This window comes from Stenella coeruleoalba, assembly GCF_951394435.1.
Source record: "Stenella coeruleoalba genome assembly, chromosome: 6".
In the NCBI taxonomy this organism is placed as follows: Eukaryota; Metazoa; Chordata; class Mammalia; order Artiodactyla; family Delphinidae; genus Stenella; species Stenella coeruleoalba.
The window spans coordinates 74,579,096-74,600,271 of NC_137151.1; the positions used below are offsets into that span (position 1 = coordinate 74,579,096).

Consider the following 21,176-nt stretch of genomic DNA (forward strand, 5'->3'; position numbering starts at 1 on the left):
GAAGCAGGGGAAATTATCTCTAAATGAAAGTGACTCTACTGAATCAGAATCTGTATGCCCTTACGTGAAAAAAACAAAAAAGCTTATTTATTTTAAGTAACTTAGGACCCATGAAAGTCAGGTGACTAATTTCGTAAGTTCAAAACAGGTCCTGTTCTATAATTTTCTGCCAGTCTCAATCCTGACCTAGGGTATCCCTGCCCTTTCCATATGAAAGCCTAAGTCAATCAGATTCTCGCCATTGGGCTACACCCTGCAGTGATTTTGTATCCCAGTGAAATGACAGTCATTGCCCTCCCTGTCTGAGTACCACATGACAACTGCCCCACTGTCCCTTGTGCCACTTTGTTGGAGAGCAGAAGCTGCCAGTCTCACACTCAGATAAAACAGTGGCATCTCCAAATATCTCCATGTTGGAAACTGGCAGCCTACACTCTGTATCAGTGAGCTGGCACTGACATTAGTGAACTTGTCACTTCTAAGCAAGCACAAAAGAGGGCTTGTTTGCTAGAGCTTGAATCTAACGAACAGCTTTCTCCTATTTTGTATAGTTTTCCAGCCATTTGACTTGTACAATAGAGAAATCATATTTCAACTTCTTCAGGTTGAAAAATTGCCCCTTTTCTGATTTGTCACAAAGAGATGAGAAACCGTTATTTCTGAGGCAGCTTTATTATGGAAAATAGAATAAGTAACTCATGTCACTCAAATCAAATCCCTCAGGGAGTAGGTCCAGTAGCGATTCAAAAGCCAGGAATAAGATTAAAAACTAATTTTCTAGGTGGAATGAGGAGCAGGTTCTTTTTCTTCTAAACTAATGGCCCTTCACAGAGGAAACATTCACAAGGTACAAGGGAAACATGTGAATTCTGCTCCTCCCACCTTCTTCCTCTCTAGATGCAGACTTAAGGGTTTAGCTTTGATGCTCCAGGCAGGGTGACGCTCACACTGTCAATGGAAAGGTCAGCCTGAGAGGTATTGAGGAAACTGAGTCTCTCATCTAAAAAAATATATCTTTATCTAATGGAGAAAATATTTAAAAATTACTGTCAGCCAACAAGTTTATTGCCTCAGGCTGCTTCCAGGGAGATAGGGAGATGGGCTTTTACTCTTTATGGACCTAACTGGGTACTGCCTGCCCTAATGACACTATGCAGACATTCAGCCGCTGGACTGCTCAGGTGTAAGAAAACTACTAACCCTTTAAAAATATATTGCTAAAAGGCAATCATACTTTTACATTTTGAATCTAGCATTTGTACGTAAATTCAACATGCTGCTTTACTGCAAAGTTGTCAAAGCCAGCTTTATATTTAAGACCTATAGGTTGCAGGAGAAAGTCTGTTGACCACAGAAAGTCTCCTTTAAAAAGTGAGATTAATTCAAGAGGCCTGGGCCTCCAAAGGGGTTTGCCTGGGTTGTCTCATCATACGAGGTCCCTTAGGGATACTGCAACGTGGGGACTTATGACTGTGACCATGAGAAAATTGAACAAGAAAGAGATATGACATTGTATTGCAGACTGTGAGCCTCCCAACCATAATACAAAACAAATGGCTACGAGTTTCTTTCCCATCCTACCTGTGCCCCGAGGTATATAAACCTCATCAAGTCATTAGAAGAAGCTATTATGCAAGTAATATAGTCTATGGAGAACAGAGAAAAAAAAACAAACCCATTATCCTCTCATACTAAACAGGAGTTTTTAACCTGGGGTCTGTGGACTTCCAAGGGGTCCATGAGTTCACAGGATCCATGAACTTGGATGATAAAAAAATATAAATATTTTCATTTATCTCTTATCGAAATGCATCATATCCCTTCAATTATAAATGAAGGCAACAAACTACAGCAGTCTTGGTAGTACATTTAACTTTGTCACCCATAGAAATCAGATATTTTCGTCAGATATTACAGTTGTTATAGAAAGGTTAAAATACTGTTTATGTTTGTCAACACTTCAAAATTATGGCAGATATTAGACCTGTTAGATCTTATTAAATGCATTATTGCTATATTACCATATCATAACAAAGATTGAGAACTGGTTGGAATTCTTTGTAAAACTATAAATTTCATTTTACAGATGTAAAAACACCATTCAGAGAATAGGCTTCACTAGTCAGCCACAGGAATACGTGGCACAAAAAGATGTTAAGAATCTCTGTGTTTATACCCATCACTTCATTCTGCCTTCATTTCTGTCCCTAGCCATCATTTCAACCACTTCCTTACCAACATCCTAAATTCCTTTCCTTGTCCCCAAGTGTCCTTTCATTGGTTCAGGTGTTTAAACAGGGCAGTCTTTCACATCTCAAGTTATGGGGTACTGGTCCTTCTGATGAGAATCCTCTTCCCCTCCACCCCTAAACCAGAGCCTTTGTTTGCCTGGCTAACATCTTCTTTCCCACTAGGTAGAGAGAGCTTAAATCCCCTGCTTAAGCCTTCCTTTCATTCCCAGACTAGGTCAGCGTGCCCTTCTTTTCATCAACCTTGTCATCATTTGTTCAGTATTAACCTTCCAGACAATATGCTCTCATGAGGGCAAAGCCCAAGTCTGCCTGGTTCACTATCATATACCCAGTGCCTAGCATGAGGGGGCTATCAAGCCCCTATCCAGAGAGGGCTCAATAAATATGTACAAATACATGTACCAACAAACCATTTTGTAACTTTTGATTTAATATATTTTGTAACCTTTTGATTTAATGTATTACACTCTTGTTTCATGTTGTTACTTTTATTTACTTTAAAGCTGCACAATATTCTATTGGGTATAAGTACTTTAGTTAAATAATTTCCCTAGTATTGATCATCTTGTTTTCAGTTTTCACTAACACAAATAATGTTGTATATCATTTTATTTTTCATGTATATCATTTTATTTTCATATCATTTTATTTTTCTTGCTTTGTATTTAGGATTATTTCCTTGATGTAAACTACAGGAAGAGGAATTAATTGGTCTAATGGAATGAACATTTTTATGGTTCTTGATTTATTCTATGATGTTGTTTTCCAAAAGGGTTCTCATTTAAAATGCCATAAATAAAATGGCATGTAACTGTTGCATGGCATGAAATGATCGTAGATTCAAAAGGAGAGAGTCTGGAAATTTCTTTGAATAAATGGTGGCTTTTTATGGTGGCTTTTTATTGTGTCTATTACGTGATAGGCAGTGAGCCAGGAACATTTATTAGTTCATCATTCCTGACAACAACCCTGGGAGGTAGATATCAGCTCTCCCATTTTATAGATGGGGAAATAGAAGGTCAGCGAACGTTACTTGGTCAAGGTTATATGGTCAGTGAGAGGTGGAGTGAATCAAGCTCGTGCTCTTTCTACTATGCTATACATGCAAAGTAGGTAAGTGCTCTCAAAACTCCTACATTAGTTAATACATCTTTATCCAAAGCCACTCAAAACTTGATTTTTTAAAAAAATAAAAGTTGTAAAATAGGATGGGGAAAGAAATAACACACCTTTCTGAGATGTCAGACTTCTGGAAGTGTCATCTAGTGAAAAAGAATCTCAAACAGTTTTCAAAAAGCATGTGCAGTAAAGCCCATGAACCTTCATCTAAAGGCAGCATATCATGGTAGTGAATTCGAGGGACCGCCTGGGAGAGACCTTGAAACTACTTTTCATCTGAAGGACTCTGAGCCATTATTTCCCCTCTCTAGGTCTCACTTTCTAGTATCCATCAAAGGATTGTTATAATTAAATAAGATAGTCTATATAAAATGTTTAGCACAGTGGTATCAAGCACATAATGATACACGTTAATTATTAGTAGTACTGCTGTTAAAGTTATTTTTTGCATGTAAGTCTAATAAGCTTGGATCTGGTTTTCTAGAATATACTATATTAGGTACGGCATAATGAAAGATGAGGATAGCTGACTACCACAAGGGGCAGTTGTCACCTCTCACTGAAATCAGCAAGAAGGGACGGCTGAAATAAAACCCCACAGGAGGACAAAAAACAAACAGGCAAACTGTAAGAATATCAATAATAGTTGCTTTAATTATGCTTTACACTTTGCAAAGCTCTTTCACAATCATTTCATTTGATTCATGCAACACTGCTGTTTTGTAGGGAGGGCATTCCCAGTTTACAAATAGGAAAAGATAGGCTCAGAGAATTTAATGTCTTCTCTAGAATCATAGCTAGTCAAAAGAGCAAAGAGTACTACTGTCTATAGATCTGCTGTCCAATATGGTAGCCATGCGAGCTACTTAAATTAAATAAAATTAAATATTCAGTTCCTCAGGAGCATAAACCACAATTCAAGTGCTGAATAGCTACGTGTGGCTCAGGGCACTCACGTTGGACAACCGAGATTATAGACCATTTCCTTCACCACAGAATGTTTTATTGGGTTATGCTGGTCTATAGAAATGAGAGCACCAAACCGTCACTGCATAATGATGTGCCCGGTGTCCATGACAGTGAACCTGATTCTCAGAGAAAGCCGTCAGGGAAGAGGAAAATACTTTAGAAATGTTTCTATGAAAAACACTTTAAGCTTTATATTATAGAGTTAAATTTGTGTGGCATTAGGCTATAAGCATCATCAAAATTGGGCCCAGAATCCCCAAAAGTGCCGAGTGCCAATGCTCTGCACAAAGAACCTACAAATATCTACTGAGTAGCTCTATTTCTTCATCTACTCATTTCATAAAAATTACATCAATGTAAGAGAATTCTTCCTGAAGCAAATAAGGTGAACATCATAAAAATGTAAGCAATAACCTTTGTTAAAATCTCAAGGGCAGTTATGGTTGTACATTTATAAAATTATTCAGTGTACATACGAAGTCCTTTTATATTCCAATATCTATCTGATGCAGAAAGGCTGTAAATAAATGTAATCAAAAGAGATGAATACCAGTGAAATATGTTTGAAGATGAGAAAAGTTTTCAACAGCGATATAAGCCTTTAAAGGAGATATCCAAGGTTTTGCTTTTTAGAATGGTTTATAACATATCCCTTGTAAATCATAAGTTAATAGATTTACTGAGGAGACAATCACAAATCAGTCTCAACTTATGGTTCACTTTCTTCGAGCAACACTAGGAAATAGCTTTCAGAAGTGAAGAACCTGACAATGAATGCTCAGTATTACTTCAAAGCACTGTAAAATGCTCAAAAGTTTCAGAAGTTACTTTCCAGAGGATGACAAACACTTAACTACCTAAGAATCTTCAGCCTTGCCTGGCAGGATGGTGCTGTCAGATTCAAGGTGCATGGACAAAGCTGGAGGCAGTTTCATTTTTTAAATTGACTTTGAAAGTCTTAATGATATATGTATATTTCATGGAAATATGAGCCTTAGTATAATGGTCTGTTCTCTTTAGACAGATGGAGCTCGATTTACGTTCTACATGATTGTATCCCGGAATTTCAGACCTAAGATGTTTGTCATAATATAGTTAATCTATTATTTTTATGAGGGATACGAAGTCTTGGCCTCCTGTATTTGGATAGATGTATGCCAAATTTATGGTGGCGCTGGTCTATAAATGACAGATGCTGCCAAAGCAGAAAACTATCATTTTCTTCTACTCAACAGCACAAGGTCCTGTTGCTAGAGACAGAAATGGGGGAAAGAGGCATTTACAAAGACCTTGCTGGCTAATCAAAGGAGTCCTGCAGCAGTCGGTGGAAATGAGAAGTTGTCATTTGGGAAACTTGGCCCCATTTGTAACAACACATAAAAACTGTGAAACACACAGGGAAACCCATAAACATGACAAGGCGAGGGTCTCCATTTGTATCTTTGGCAGAAAGCCTCTTTGACAAAATTGAAAAATGTACTTTCATAACGTAACAAGGTGACCATAAAAAGTTGAACTGCAGCCTTTCCAGGCAAATCATACTGATGTACTAGTTGATACTGCTCTGGGTTCACACCTGAGGAACTGCCGCCATGCAAAAGCACATTATGCTGAAAACTAAAATGAGTTTTGAGGTATCCTCACTTCTTTCCTTCCTTCTTAAGTCTTTTCTGATACTGTCATCTCTGGCTCCATGGTATAGTCATGGGTGTGGGATAAACAAAACAATGTCCCTGTGCCCAGTGAAAATCTCTGAGATGGGATGATTCAAAATGCTACCGAAAATGCGGACAGCATTCAGGCTAGTCTACTGGACCCTTTAGGAGGCAGTTCAAGGCTCTGCTATACTGGTGATGCCCTTGCTCACTGCTGACCTCCAGCTCAGTGAGTGTGTTTGTCTCTAGTCACATAAAGTCTACAGCTGTCAAGCTGGAGCTTTAAGAACATGTGTCATTTACCTGAAATGAGTGTTTTCATTCAAACTTGGCCTTGAAACGATCTGTCTAAAGCTTTGTTCTCTTACAGTTAAATGATGCAGACAACACACTGCACAGAAACTAAGGATTATCAATAAAACAAAGCCTCAATGACCCTGTCACTGCTATAGCTCCTACTGAAAAATATCAACAGTCAGAAAACAATTTAAAAGTAATACATAGTCCTACTCATTAATTCTTTAAAAAAGTGGGTTAGTGGTTTCTGACTTTTCCCATTGGGATACTGTACTTGAATTTACTCTTCTGAGTCAGAGAAGCTTAGAAGTAAGGGGAACAGTGGAATATTCATGGAACAAGAAGCCCTGAGTTCCTGCTCTGACTCTACTGGGATATGAGTGTGCAAGCCATTTAAAGCCTCACACAAGCCATTTAATCTTTCTAAGACCCAGGTTCTTCACTGTTACCACATTTTTGGGAGCAGCTTGAAGGTGGCGATTATATATTATTTTTCTTTTGGAACCTCTTGAAGGCAAGAACGTGTCTTTCTGTTCATTGTTGCACGCTTGAAATGGCAAATGTTACAGATGTACTATACTACTTAGTATAGATAATACATATTTGTTAAATGAATAAATGGATATAGAGTTTGTTGTGTGCGTATGTGAAAGAGGGATACTAATATCAGCCTTACCAGTCACAGGGTTGTTGAGGGGGTCATACGAAAACATTTATGTGACTGGATTTTATCAACTGAACAAATTCAAGGTGTTCCTATTGTTATATTTTAAGCAGAACATGCTGGTTCCATCATCTTTGCTCTTAATTGCATTTATAAATATATCTATAGCATTTTGAATCATTCCATCTGCTTTCGTCTTTTTAGACAGCAACTGATTAAAAGCTGTTTAGCTCTAAATGGCTTTATATACTTTGAGCTACAAATGTATTTTCCCCATCTTGATATCTAATTAATTAAAAAAAATCTTGGGCTAAAGACTAGACATATGGATGATTAGGTCGACTATCACAATATTTTTTACCGTTAGGTTGATTATCAAAATATTTTATTATTTTCAAGAAATCAGGTCTTCCAAAGGCTCTGTTTTTTTTTGTTTGTTTGTTTTGTTTTGAGCTTCTTATGAGTGGTTAAGTGCTGTCACAAAGAGCATTCAACTTGATGTATGGGGCATATTATCACAGGGAAGTGTTGTGTCATATGGCATCATGACACTTGAACTCTAGGGAGAAATTTGGGTACAGTGTCTGACCAATATGTTCTAGCCATCTTCCTGAAGCTGCCTAATGCTTGCTGTGTCTTGATCCCATTTCTCCCAAAGCACCTTTTTCCTCCTTTCTACCAAGTTTTGAACTCCCACTGATGCATCATTAAAAGCTGGGATAGATCCTAGGAGACCAGAAAGCTATTTCTTTGGATTTTACGTTTAATTCTACTCCAACTTCTAAAAAGTGAATAGGACAGCTATCCTGCCTGAAATAAAACATATTTAATTTTTTTTCAATCATGTGGTCAGAGCTTCTTATAATAAATGAAATTCCTGTTACTGTAGTTTAAACTCATTTTGTTTACTGACTTGAGAGGAAAAAAAAGGAAAGCTTTCCATTATACCCTTAACTTTTTATATCTGATAGCTCCATTACAGCAAATTTCTTTGTATTGCACAGATCCCGTTACAACATGATCTAAATTACGTCTCCAAATGCATCATAAAAAAGTGGTTGTCCCAGTTGCTAAAATAGGAGGTAAAAAGGCTTTTCTATCAATAGCTCTTGGAAGATTGCTAGGCCACTTCTTAGAATAAATAATCTGTGCTCTCAAGGAGCAAAGCGAGGTCATCTGTGGCTTGCACGCTCCTTGTCAGACACTCTGAAATCACACTCTTCCTTGACTGATGTTCAGCGCATCCCAGGATGCTGCACTCCCAGAAGCCCCCTCCCTTAACATCTGGCTATTTCCTGTTCCTCAGGATTTGCCCTCATTGAACAATACTCTTGCTAAGTTACTGATGCTAAAGAATGAGAATGGAAATGGAATTAGTCAATCCTATGGATGTTGTGAATGCCTGGATTTTGAAATCTGGTAGCTGAGACATCAAGTTACTAACATTTACTTTTCACTCAACTATCGCAGAATCACATAGATATTGCTTAAGCCCACTTGATAGAATACTTCATTCAGAAGAAAAAGACCAGTGCTAGGGAATTTCAGTCTCTTAAGAACTGTCAATTAACCATAACTTTTCACTGTGACTATTACTCTAATTTTTGGCTGACTCCTTAGAGGCAGTGTTGTCTGAAATAAAACACTTCAGTTAATTAAGTACCACAGTTCTTCCTCTTCCCTCCCGCTTCCCTCTACATCCCACCTAGACTGTTTATGAAGGACTGGTCTTCGTGTCTCCTAACTTCTAAAATGGGGTTTTAAAGGAAATCAAAACAAGTTACCAAAAAATTTTATGACTCTGACAAAGCTGTGGGAGCTTTTTAAGGATTTAGAATAGGTGGTTAACAACTGGTTATGTATTACATTGTTTAGACCAAATTTCCCATCTGGGCAAAACTTCTAATTTTCTAACTTGAAAATTCTACAAAACACGTGTGAAAAAAAAAAAGAAGAAAGAAAAAAACACATGTGAATTCTTGCTTAAAAGCTGACGTTCAGTTGAAAGTGACAAAAAAACATGTATCTATTTAGCAAATACGACCCACTTTGTTCTTAAATAGTGCCATCTTTCAACAGCTTTGGTATTGCTTTTATAGATATAATAGGACGAACTAAATATTTCATTAGTATTAATATTTAAAATATGGAGAAACAAAAAAGTAATTTGAATGACCTAACCAATGTATTGCCAAATAATTTATACAGATTTGAGTAAGGAAACATGGAAAAATGAGGTAACCACACTACAGGTAGTTTGCATTACTTCTAGTCCAAGTATGGACAGGGACATGGTGACTGAGGTCAATACTGTTAGACCATAGGTACTTTGTGGGGTGGATAGGGAAGTGTCAGAGGAAGCAGAGGATGCTGGATTAAAGACCATCACATAGCTACTGGGAAAGAGACTCTGCGGTTGAGATTTGTTTTCCTCTCTCCCCACTCTCATCTCCTAGGGTTCTTCTAGATCTGTTCTCTTTCTTTGTTTATACCACTGCTGTACTTGACCCTGGTGTGTTTCTATTGCCCGCTAGCCAAACACAATTGTTTGTAAAGTCTCTTTCACTTGAGCATTCACTAGCATTTGAGAGTCAGAATAAAAGTCTTGAGTCATTGAACTTTATTTTAACATGCTCATTGGGCGTCTTGTAGATTTAAGGTATGCTGTGATTCTGATCCAGCCCCTTTATTTGGATTTTCTATCTCTATACTGCTCTTTTCTTGGGTCTACTCGCTAATTGTTGACTTTTTTTCTCTTCCTTTCCTCTTCTTCTACACCTTTCCTTCTCCCTTTAATTATCTTCTGTTCGTTCATTGATTTTTCTCTCATTGAGTCTTTTCTATTTCCATTTTTAACAGGTTTTTCCCTCATTAATTTTAATTTCATCTACTATGCCTAGAGCAAACCCAATCTGCAAATAATAGTCATATATATTATAATATAACTTAATGGGAGCATTGAGCACATGCAATAGCAAGGCAGGAATGCTTACAGTACCTTCCCACTGTGCTATTAGCTCGAGACACAAAATAAGCTGAAAGAATGGAGTGACACTAACCTCCACTGTTTTATCATTTTGCTTATAAGTACTTCTGTCGGTAAAGAGCATAATTCAGGTAATAAAACCTGACAGAGTATTATTTCATAGAGGCAACAATATCCTGCAGAAAATGAAACTAGGCAGGAAGTCAGGAGGTGATGGCTCCTGTTCTTCCAAACACTGGGTAACCTTGAGCAAATAACGGCTGCAATATGGACCTCGCCTTGGTTTGCTACTTTATAAACTGGAGATAACATTTGACCCTAATATCTGATAGATCTGGGTTAAAGATTAATTTGCTAATATACGTAAAAAGGCTTTGTTCTTTAGAAGGGGAAAAGTGCAATGTAATAATTCAGTATTTATTATCTGTTCATCAGATAACATGATTTAGTGATTCTATCGCACAAAGAACAAAAGCCTTTATCACCAAACTTGGGTCAGCTCACTCACTCTAGGCTGCAGAGCCTTGGGAACCAGCATCTGTGGGACCTCATCAATAGTGGTCACTTCTTACATAGTCTCTCTTTGTCTAACCAGGCTTTTCTGAATCTTCCTCTTACAAATGGATTTGTGCTTCTCCGAAGGCCCTGGGCAACCACAGGAAAGCGTTCTTAAGTCTCTTAAGTCTACAATGACTTGGAAAGCAGAAGAGAATAAGACAAGAAGTGTGTGTCTTTGTGTTTCCAACAACAGAAAGGTCCCTAAGGAGAGAATCAAACATAAGAAAAAGGGATCTATTCTCTTAGTTTCCCTTACAAGGCACTGTTCCTCAGTTAGTCACTGCAACAAGGTGACTTACCCATCTTGGGTCCTGATGGGCGGATGTGAATGTGTGAAAGCCTATTAAACACCCAATTTCATGGCATACCTGCTGGAAAAATAAATTTTTTCTCTTCTCCCTGAATCATTCAGTTTGAACCTACTCAGAAAACCTGCTGATTCACTGGAACTATGAAATACTCTGCTTAAGAGGCACTTCCACTAGTAGCCCATTTCCAATTTATAAAGTTCTTCTGTTAGTCAGTTCATAACCGTGAAAAGTTCCTTTAAAATCTTTGAGTTCATTTGTAACTCTGAGGAGAACTCTATGAATATCTTGAAGAATCAAAATCTCTTACTATTGAACACATTTCCAGATTCACTTAATAATGCCGCTCTCTCAGAAAACTTTACCTTTTTGCCCTTCTACTCCCTGTTACTGGGGTAAGAAAATATGAAAATGTCTGTTAATAAACAAATTTAAGGATTCCTTCACTGAAAAAGTCCATAGCAAAAACCAAATGTAAAATGAATAATAAACTCAGTATTTTAGATCCATTTCTTGATTTTTGTCTAAACACAATGTGACCAGAAGCCTCCACTTATTTTCGTGCATATATACTTATATATATATTTACACACACACATATACACTTAAATGTATATATTTAACAACATGGAATGGTAACCTACCAAATGCTTAGATTCCATGCAAACACATAACCCTTCCTGTGAAGTGAACGTATTAATATTATAAAAACAAATCATGGAGAGTAACATGCAACAGCGGAGGGGAGGAGGATAGGGTGAGGCCAGAGGACCAGGAGGAACACAAAGAATGTAAAGAACAAAAAGTGTCATTGACCTGATTTGTCAGAGTTGTTGCCTGTGATTGGAGTGATGGAGCAGCTGGGATTAGCCTTTGCGCTGTCCTTGGAAGAAACCATTTTGGGTTTATTTTTCGTTGCCTCTAGTGCTTTGACCTTCTTGGCATGTTTACTTCCTTTGTAGTGGGCCTCGGCCTGGCTCTACAAAGGAGAACAAATCAGGCTCATTTTTTTGCTACTTACAAACAGCACAATGGATGATCATGCAGGAAAAATATACATTCAATCATAGGCACCACAGACATTTACAGCTCAGCACTCAACTATGTCTTCGGCATTTAATGAATAGTAGACCGGTATCTAAGAGTTTTTTGCATATTGAAACCTTCTATACAACATAGAGGATCTGTGTCTTTCAAAACCAGACATTATACGAGTGGACAACAGGGTCAGGACAAAATTGGGGCGAAGGTGAACTTTGTCATTAGTGCCCTCCCACCACTGCCCATTGGGGTTACTTGTCAAACGTTTGGCTGGCAGCAAGCCGCTTTGAGTGTCCTACCCGGGCGTGTCCTTCCACAGCCACTCCGTTTAGTTTCCCTTCAGCTACAAATCTGTCTTCCCTGCACCTACGTTCCTCTTGGCTCTGCTCTGAGAGCAAGTGATGTGACAAAGCAACCTGCTAGTGAGTGGAAATGGCACTACATTTTGGAGTCATCTACACACGCTTCATGTGTCATTTTGATGATTCCAGTTCTAAGAATACACGATATTAGGCACAAAGGAGGTAGGGACAATGCTTGTTTCTGATCTCTGATGTGATTCTGAAGTCAAAGCAGTTAGTATTACATTCACTTATACAAAAAGCATAGGTGAAACTGTGACTTCATTACTAGATCAAAAGAAAGAAAAGCAATCAAGGCAAGTGAATATTAAAAATTTTCAAAAGACAAAAACAAATTACAGCAAAACAAGAAAACATTTAGTCAATAAGTTGACATTTGGAAAATTCCTCTCTGCCTAAAGAATAAGGATTTTATCTTTTTGGCAACTAGTATAATGAACATATTAACAAAAGAATCTAAGTATACTTGCTTCAATTTCATTTTTAATAGACCCTGAAAATATAAACAAACTAAAACATATATTATATGGTATATTAGCGTAGTTATAAAGGTGAAGAGGATGATAAACCTGTCATATAAAATGAGTTTCTGTTAGAGGATTTCTAAAATAATAATAACTTTTCTTCTTACATCAGTTTTCCATATATACACTTGTATTTGTTTGAAGATGATTATACTGATATTTTCATCCATTTTCCTCAACAAGTAGAATACAGGTGGTATGTAAGTGTGTGTGCATGTAGGTAGGTAGGTAGGTAGGAGTGGCAATGGACAAAATTAAAGACATGTGATTTTCCTAGCACATAACCCCAATCACCCAAGGTCAACAGACTTTTATTGACTGTACGCAGTCCCTAACTTCCTGAATATCTTTTCGTAATATTGTTTTAGACCGCCGTTGACTTATCATGGCTCTTGGTTCGTTTGCTCAAGGACTTCTCATGCTGCTCTCTGTCAAGTTGAAACACAAACCCAATCCCAAGAGAGGAGAAAAGTGTAACATTATTTTGAGTCTTATCACCCTCTGAGAATGGTTAAATCCAGCAAATATAGTTGGGTAGATATAAATTAAGAAAATATACAAATAAAAATTTAAAAATTGATAACATGAAGAAATAATAATAATGGCTGATATTACTGAGCCTCCGACAAGAACAGCTCGGAATGTAATACATGTTTCTCTCATGTAAGCTTCACAGTGCCCTGTGAGGCAGGTACAGATAGAAAACTGGGCACGAGAAGCTAAACAGCTCATCCAAGGCCACACATGTAGGTGGAGAAGCCATTATGGGGATCTGAAACGCTTACGTGTATACTCCTATTTAACTATGTACCCGCACGTTAGACATACACATACTCACCCTAAGTAAACAATATAATTTTATTAGAAGTAAACCATTACACAAAAATTACACACAAAGAAAGCACACTGCTTTTCATGACTCAGTGAAGGATTCTATTTTAACAGAAGTTTATATGAGTAGGGAATACCTTCTTAATTCATAGGAAATATACCGGTAGAGTACATTAGGCTTGATCCTTCTGTTGAGAAGCTAAGAAAGGCCCACTTCTTAGGTATGTAACAATTTCTACAAGATATCAGTTGACCTAATAATTCGTCTTTCCAAGTATACTAAACAGTGAGATGTTACTTTAGTGCGCTTTGGCTAAATAAACGTATAGTTCTCTAAATAAAACCTCCTGGCACAAGATGAGCAGAGTGTCACTTCCTCATTACTATTTCTTGGCATCACTGCAGAAAGTTAACAGTATCAATTAGCACTTGGGATAAAGAGCCAGCTGAGTGACACTCACTGGATGCCAAGCTGGAAAGAGCTCTCCAGAGCCATGATTCACTTTCCTTTTGAGTTCTGAGGCATGGAGAAAAGCAAAACAAGGCTTCTTAGCCTCTACTGACTACTGTTTGGGAAAGATCTGGAATTAAGACAGTGGCAGACACCACTCATTCACGCTTGGCATCTTTCCAGTTACCCTGTGGTATTCTTGGTAGTGGCACTATGCTGTCCTCAGTACTGTATCTGAGGTGTCAACAGCTTCTAAATCCTGGGCAGATCTTCAAGTGAAACAGAGACACTGTTAAAATAGTAACATGATTAACCTGCCTTCCTTATCTGGGAATCTCCTTAATTGAGGAATGAAAGAAACAAGGACAAGAGCCAGAAAACCAGGGAACGAGGCAACACGATCCAGCCCAATCGACGATGGTTCTCGTATCACTTCTGAGAGACTTGGTTAACCACACAGACTTATAATTTTACACCTCCGTGACTAGTCAGCAGACACCTATTTGTCTAGCACTAATGGTCTGCTTTCTGATTTCCTCCCCAAAGCGCTGCTATACACCCCAAACTGGCAGTGATCAAAGAAACCCCTTGCCAAGAATTGCCAGAATTAGAGAGCTGCCCAAACCACCATACTGACCTCCACACGGGAATTCATTGGTATCTAAGTTTTCCTTTCAGAGGTCACTCCAGTAGCTACCTGACCACCCACTCATAGAGGAATAGCTTTGACAGGAAATGACATTTTGGAATTTTCTCTTCCATTCATCTCCATCTTTGTTACTAAAGCCCCTCACTTTCCAAAATCCTCTACATCTTTCAGGACCCTACTGGTCCAAATAAAAAAGATAAATAATGAGATAGTGTATTGCTTTACAAATAAAAATGCAATAATGAGCAATTCTATAATTCACTGAGCTCCCATTTCTGTTTTTTACCTTATTTCTATTTTGGACTTCAGAGAGGTGGATAGGATCTTGAAACAAGATGTTAAACTGTGTTTACTTTGGATAGAAAGAACAGTCCAAACCCAAACTGGCAAGTGGCTGGGATAGAGTAATGTCACTGGAGAAAGTTCTCAGTATTTATTTACCAATGGACCCAATCTTTTTGCATCTTAAAAAGTAATTGGAACTGTTCCCTTAATTACAGAGAGTGTATCATTAAAACTATTGGCATCTGGTTTTTTGAGACGTTAGATTTCAACGTGTTAAGCAGTGTTAGATAGGAAAGAGCAGAGGTCAGTTACTTTTCAGATAAAAAGTATATACTCTATATGCTAAAATGCCAAATAAAACAGATGTCAAATGAACTACCATAAAACAGGCTAAACTAACAAGGGGGAAACCTGATTATTTATTTCACAAAGAATTATTTAGCACCTGCCATGTGCTAGACATTGTGAAAGATTAAAAACAAAGACCCCTATTCAGAAGAATGGTAGTTGGAAGAAAAGACGGACATGCAAATAACTATAACCCATAGCAGAGAGTAAAACTATAAAATGGAAGGTAAACTGGTACAAAGAAGTATGGGAGTCAGGGGAGAGGTAAATTTCTGCAGATTGCAGGGGGACCCTGGAAGCTTCATGGGAAAGGAACATCAGAGCTGAGCCCTGCTTCGGGGGCAGGGTGCTGAAGGGTCAGTATGCAGGGGGAGGCATTTCAGGTGGAGGGACCCGCATGTGCCAAGGTAGTGAAATCCTATGAATTATGCAGTGTTTCCTGGGCACATCTGCTTTTCAGTATCACTAGAACACAGACATATAAAAGGAACAATAGGGAAAGCCTGCTGCATCATGCTACCTCAAACATTATTGTCCCGTGTAAAACAGAAAACATATCATAGTGTTCTACAAATGTTCTACTTGTAGGCATCTTTTCTATAGATAGTTATAAGAAAGATGTTGCTTTTACATCACAGATTTTATCCTCTGCTCCAAACTATAATCCTACAGTCAAAGGACAACTAAATTATTTATATGGAAGATTTAATCATTTGAGATAAAAGCATGGCACTTAAAATACCATAGTCAAACATACTAGAAACAAACTAGAGATGACTGAGTAATAGCTAAATAATTACTTGAATCTTTGCTTTAACATAAGGCTACATTCAACTCTTAAAATGCTTTTTGCATATGTTTGTCGCAGTGATAAGATCACACACTCTCAGAGACAAAGCTACAACATAAACATAAGATGCACCCAAGAGAAAGGCTTACTTAATCCAAAGATAAGTCTTTCTGCTGATATTTGCAATGTTAAGGCCTGCAATATCAGTAATGACATACTACTGGCTTTGATATCACTTCGTTCAATCCTCATCTACTGGGATCTGTTGAAAACAAAGTCCAGACAAAATTATAACCATTAGGAGATTTTCAGTTCAAAAAGACACAATGTCTTTGCTAATTTATAATTTACAGCTAAGTGAAACACTCCAGGTTGCTATGGCCTGTCCAGGGTTGCCACACTGTACAACTGTGTGCGTGGGGAGCACCACTCATATATGGTCTAATGTGAATGGTGTCTTCTGGATTCCTTCAAGGCCACAGTTCTGGCCGTGGCATTTCATATTTACTGGCTTTGGAATATGTATGTATAAAACCCATCAACTCCAAATCTTTCTCTATTACTAAAGAGAAAAGTGGTGACTCCAGGAAGAAAATAAGTATACTCTAGACTCTGATTCTCTTTGGGCCCAATTCAGGTTCTATCAAATATCATGAAACAGAAGTAGAGTGCTTGGGTTGTTGCTGCTTTAAAATGCCCCTATGTGAATACATGAGCGTTAACACATATATGTGTTCATGATATTAAACATTTTCCATGTAGGCAAATTAAGTCATTTCTTAAAATGCTACTATTTTTGATGGGCCTCAGGGTAGTTTTTCAAATGCAGCTTATTAGTCAGCTAAGAGTCTTGATGCTCATGCTTCTGGTGCATGATTGATTGGAATTACTTTACACGTTGAAACATGGCAAAGCTATAAATGGACCTAACAGCTATAACAGAATTTACATGATGAATAAAAAAAATATGGCAGTTTGAGTTTAAAAATCACCTGGAAGAGAGCAAAAGTTGGCTTTAAAAAAAAGTGCTTTAGCTTTGTGACCACCTAGAGGGGTAGGATAGGGAGGGTGGGAGGGAGGGAGATGCAAGAGGGAAGAGATATGGGGATATATGTATATGTATAATTGATTCACCTTGTTATAAAGGAGAAACTAACACACCATTGTAAAGCAATTGTACTCCAATAAAGATGTTAAAAAAAGTTAATATTTTAAATAAAATTGTTTCTTGTAAAGTTCCAAGTGAATAAAATTTTGCCTCATTTTCTCAGTGAGTTTTATATTTCAATGATTTGAGTGTGGATTATTAAATTTTAGATTATTCCCAGCAATCTACGGTTCTGCCTCTGGAAAAACCCTATATTCCCAGTTTATGGCTGAGTAGAATGGGAAATAAAAGAGACAGTTATTTGAGCTTGACTATATCAACTGTCATCTGAACCCCAAATCCTTTCATATGTTGAATTCTCTCCTCCTGTTACCTCCTATTTTTTTTCAAATTAGGCCATAATTAAAAATTATCTCCTTTTAAAATAATCACATATATGTGTCATATATATGTGTCAAGGTAAAGTTCATCCCAGAAAATTAATTTTTTAATTCTATTCATGAATACTGTAAATTATAGAGACTGTATTTTGAAAAAGATTTTTCCCCCATCAACCTAATGGAAGTAGGTTTATGTGAATTTTTTTCAATGTAGATAATGGATAATAAAACGAGTCTTATTTAATGTTATAATTTCTTTAACATCATCACAATTTAGTTAAGAATTCAGCAAAAAAGTATCTTGAGATGCTTACCCTAAGAAAATAAGATTGCTTACTTCTCTATTGCATTTACATTACGGCTTTTTTTTTTTTTTTTTTTTCGCGGTACGCGGGCCTCTTACTGTTGTGGCCTCTCCCGTTGCGGAGCACAGGCTCCGAATGCGCAGGCTCAGTGGCCATGGCTCACAGGCGCAGCCGCTCCGCGGCCTGTGGGATTTTCCCGGACCGGGGCACGAACCCGTGTCTGCTGCATCGGCAAGCGGACTCTCAACCACTGCGCCACCAGGGAAGCCCACATTACAGCTTTTGAAAGGTATATTTACTTTGTCTTCTGGGCTGGGGGTCAATATCTGAGTCAATTTAATGTTAAGGTGTGTGCAAACTCCTAGTAGGTGCACTAGAGTTTAACTGAGGCAAGATGAATTAAATGAACCCTGGCAAAATATGCCCTCTCTTCCGAACTGTAAGGGGAGCAAATCATGAACTTCACCCAGAATGTACTGATAAACCATATTCTCTAAGTTATTACCCTCAAATGGGAACATTAGTGTTCTGTACACTAACATAATCTTGAATATGTAATAATGGGAACATTTATAAGTTATGAAAATATCTAATTTTCTCAAAGAATTATGCATATGGGACCTAATGTGTTAGAACTTCTAAATCTTAAGAACTTTTATGAAACACATGGATATCATCTTTTATTTTTATAATACATTATAAAACATTAAGGCTTTGTTAATAATTACTTAATATTCTTGAGTCACTTATTTTATGATTTTCCCAAAAGTATTCAAAATTATCCACCTCCCTCAAATTAATTTCAAATTAAACTGGGACATTTTAGTTAATAATTCTCCACTACCTTGAAATATAAAGAAGAGTTTATAGTGATTTCACAGTTACATACCAAGTTCCTAAAGTGTTTGAGAGTGCTGCTATCTTTCAGTGGGGAAGTGGATTGGCATAGTGTGCTTACTAAGAGCGATTTTTTGTTACTCAGTGATAAGTAATGCAATATAATTCAAGTCTCTGCATTAACGCTGTGACTCTACAGCTAACTAATTCAAGTCTTCTGATGGTCTTTTAAATTAGGCTCCCAGGCTTCTACACATTAATTTTTAATCAGTCTAGAAGGTATTACATTTACTTCCATTTCCATATTAAAGAAATTTACATAAATGATACAAAATAAATCTAAAATTAGAATTTGCATTGTGTCTCCTTATGTTTGATATATAATATCCTTACTGTAGACAAGAGTGGCAAAGTAACTTTGAAAGAGTTGAAGAATGGCTTTAGTAATGTTTTATATATGTTTAATATATTATTTATTTAGCATTACTCATTTGAAAATCTCTTTTACAAAACAGATTTTTGTAAAACTCCTACCCTAAAGCACTAAACCAATTTTTTAAAACCCAGCAGATATTTTATAATTCAAAATTAAGTGAAATATGTAAATGTGAAGATTAATACCATACCCTTTCAAAACATACAAATATAAGTAAGAGAAAATAATAAAACTGTACCTCTTCAGTAGTCACTTAGCTAACCTGAGTCATGTTAAGGCTATCTTTACATTAAAGTACCAGATTAAACTAGAAGTTTCCATTGCAGATTAGTCTGGTCAACCTTCCTCACATATAAAAAATTGGTCTGGAGAAAAACTAATATGAAAATGCCCATAATTTTGATTCACCCATAAATACCAAAATATTTCAATATTATCAGTGAATGCTAAGTGGCCTTTCAGTTTCTGATTCCAAGTAGTATTGTTCTAAAAGTTCTACTCACCAATTAGTCACAACAAAGGTTGTTCATATATGAAAAGATCAATGTGAACTCTTACTCATCTTTGAGTCTTCTGAAGCACCTATTATATGGTATAGACTCAATAAAAAGTATTTGAATTATATATATAGGATAGAGTAAGTAAAATCTTCTAAAAATAGGAATTTAATGCTGGGAGTCCATTCATTCTTCCATTCAACAAATATTTATTGAATACCTATTACGATCCAGGCATCATTCCAAGTGTTGTGGGATGCAGGTCATACATTCTAGTATGGGGACACAAACAATAAAATACAAATTTATATATATTTTACGGTAGTTAAGTGTTAAGCGATACATTTATGAATATGTTAGGTGGTGCTATAAAAAAACAAGGAAAAGTAAGGAGGATAGACAATGATGGGGTGGGTGTCATGTTAGGTATTAAGGAAAGTTTCTGTTGAGGAGGCATTTGCACTGAGACCTGAATTAAGTGAGGGAGTTAACCAGGTAAATACCTGGGAGAAGAGCCTTTAAGGTCCAGGGAACTGCAAATGGCTATTCTAAGGATTTTGACTTTTATTCTGAGAAGATGGGAAATCCCAGCAGTGTTCTGAACAGAGAAGTAACCTTGTTTGACTTTTGTTTATAAAATGATGGCTCTGGTTACTGTGTGGAGAACAAGCTGTGTGTGTATGGTGGGACAGTTGCCAATGAGACAAAGTGGGAAAGGAGGCTGTTACAGTCATCCAGGCAAGAGCTGAAAAGAGTTCAAAATAAAATCCCACTGAAGGATCAGAAAGGCTTTAAAAGATGATTTTCTACTCTAGTATAACCAATAGTTATAATATTTGGAATATCTGCAATTTTTGAACTTGAATCAACAATGATTTCTACAGAATTTCATTTCTGTCCAATTAGCTATTACTTTTGTTTCATTTAAATTTAAATTATATTTATTTTTTATCCAGGTAATATAATCACACAGTTGAAAAGTATAAAACAAAAGAGTGTACATAGTGAAAAGTCTACATCTCAGACTTCGCAACTAGTTCTCGTCACTTTTTGTGTATCCTGCCAGAGGTGATTTACATACCTATCAAGCAAATATATATGTATGTGTGTATTTCCCCCTTCTTCCATTTTTAGACAAATGCCTACATACCACATATGTTGTTTTTGTATTTTGCTTTTTCTATTCAGCAACAGATCTTAGAGGTTTTTTAAAACGAGTAATTAGAAAGTTTTCTAATTTTAAAATGGGTGTGTATATTCCATTATATGAATGAACCGTAATTTATTTCAACCGTATGTTATTGATGGATATATAGGTTGTTTTTCAAAGTTGTGCTGTCACCCTTGATGCAAAAATAGACATTAGATGATTCAGATGATTATTTTTCTTCTTTTTTACAATGAAAAATGATTTTTAAAGTGCTTTAATTGAATTAAAGCAGACATTTAAAAATATCCTAATTAGTTTCCATGCCCTGATTTGTCATTATGGATATATTATAGTTATATGTTTTCCTAAACATA

General features: G+C 36.8%; 1 protein-coding gene across 6 annotated transcripts in view; it reads right to left on the reverse strand.

The window, feature by feature from the left end:
* ZNF385B (zinc finger protein 385B) overlaps positions 1–21,176 on the reverse strand; it is a 413,497-nt gene that overhangs the window by 20,289 nt on the left and 372,032 nt on the right. For all 6 annotated transcript variants that reach the window (XM_079923563.1, XM_079923561.1, XM_079923562.1 and 3 more), the window contains one exon: positions 11,625–11,787. In XM_079923563.1, the coding sequence (XP_079779689.1) occupies positions 11,625–11,787 (163 nt within the window). The remainder of the gene's footprint in view (positions 1–11,624; positions 11,788–21,176) is intronic.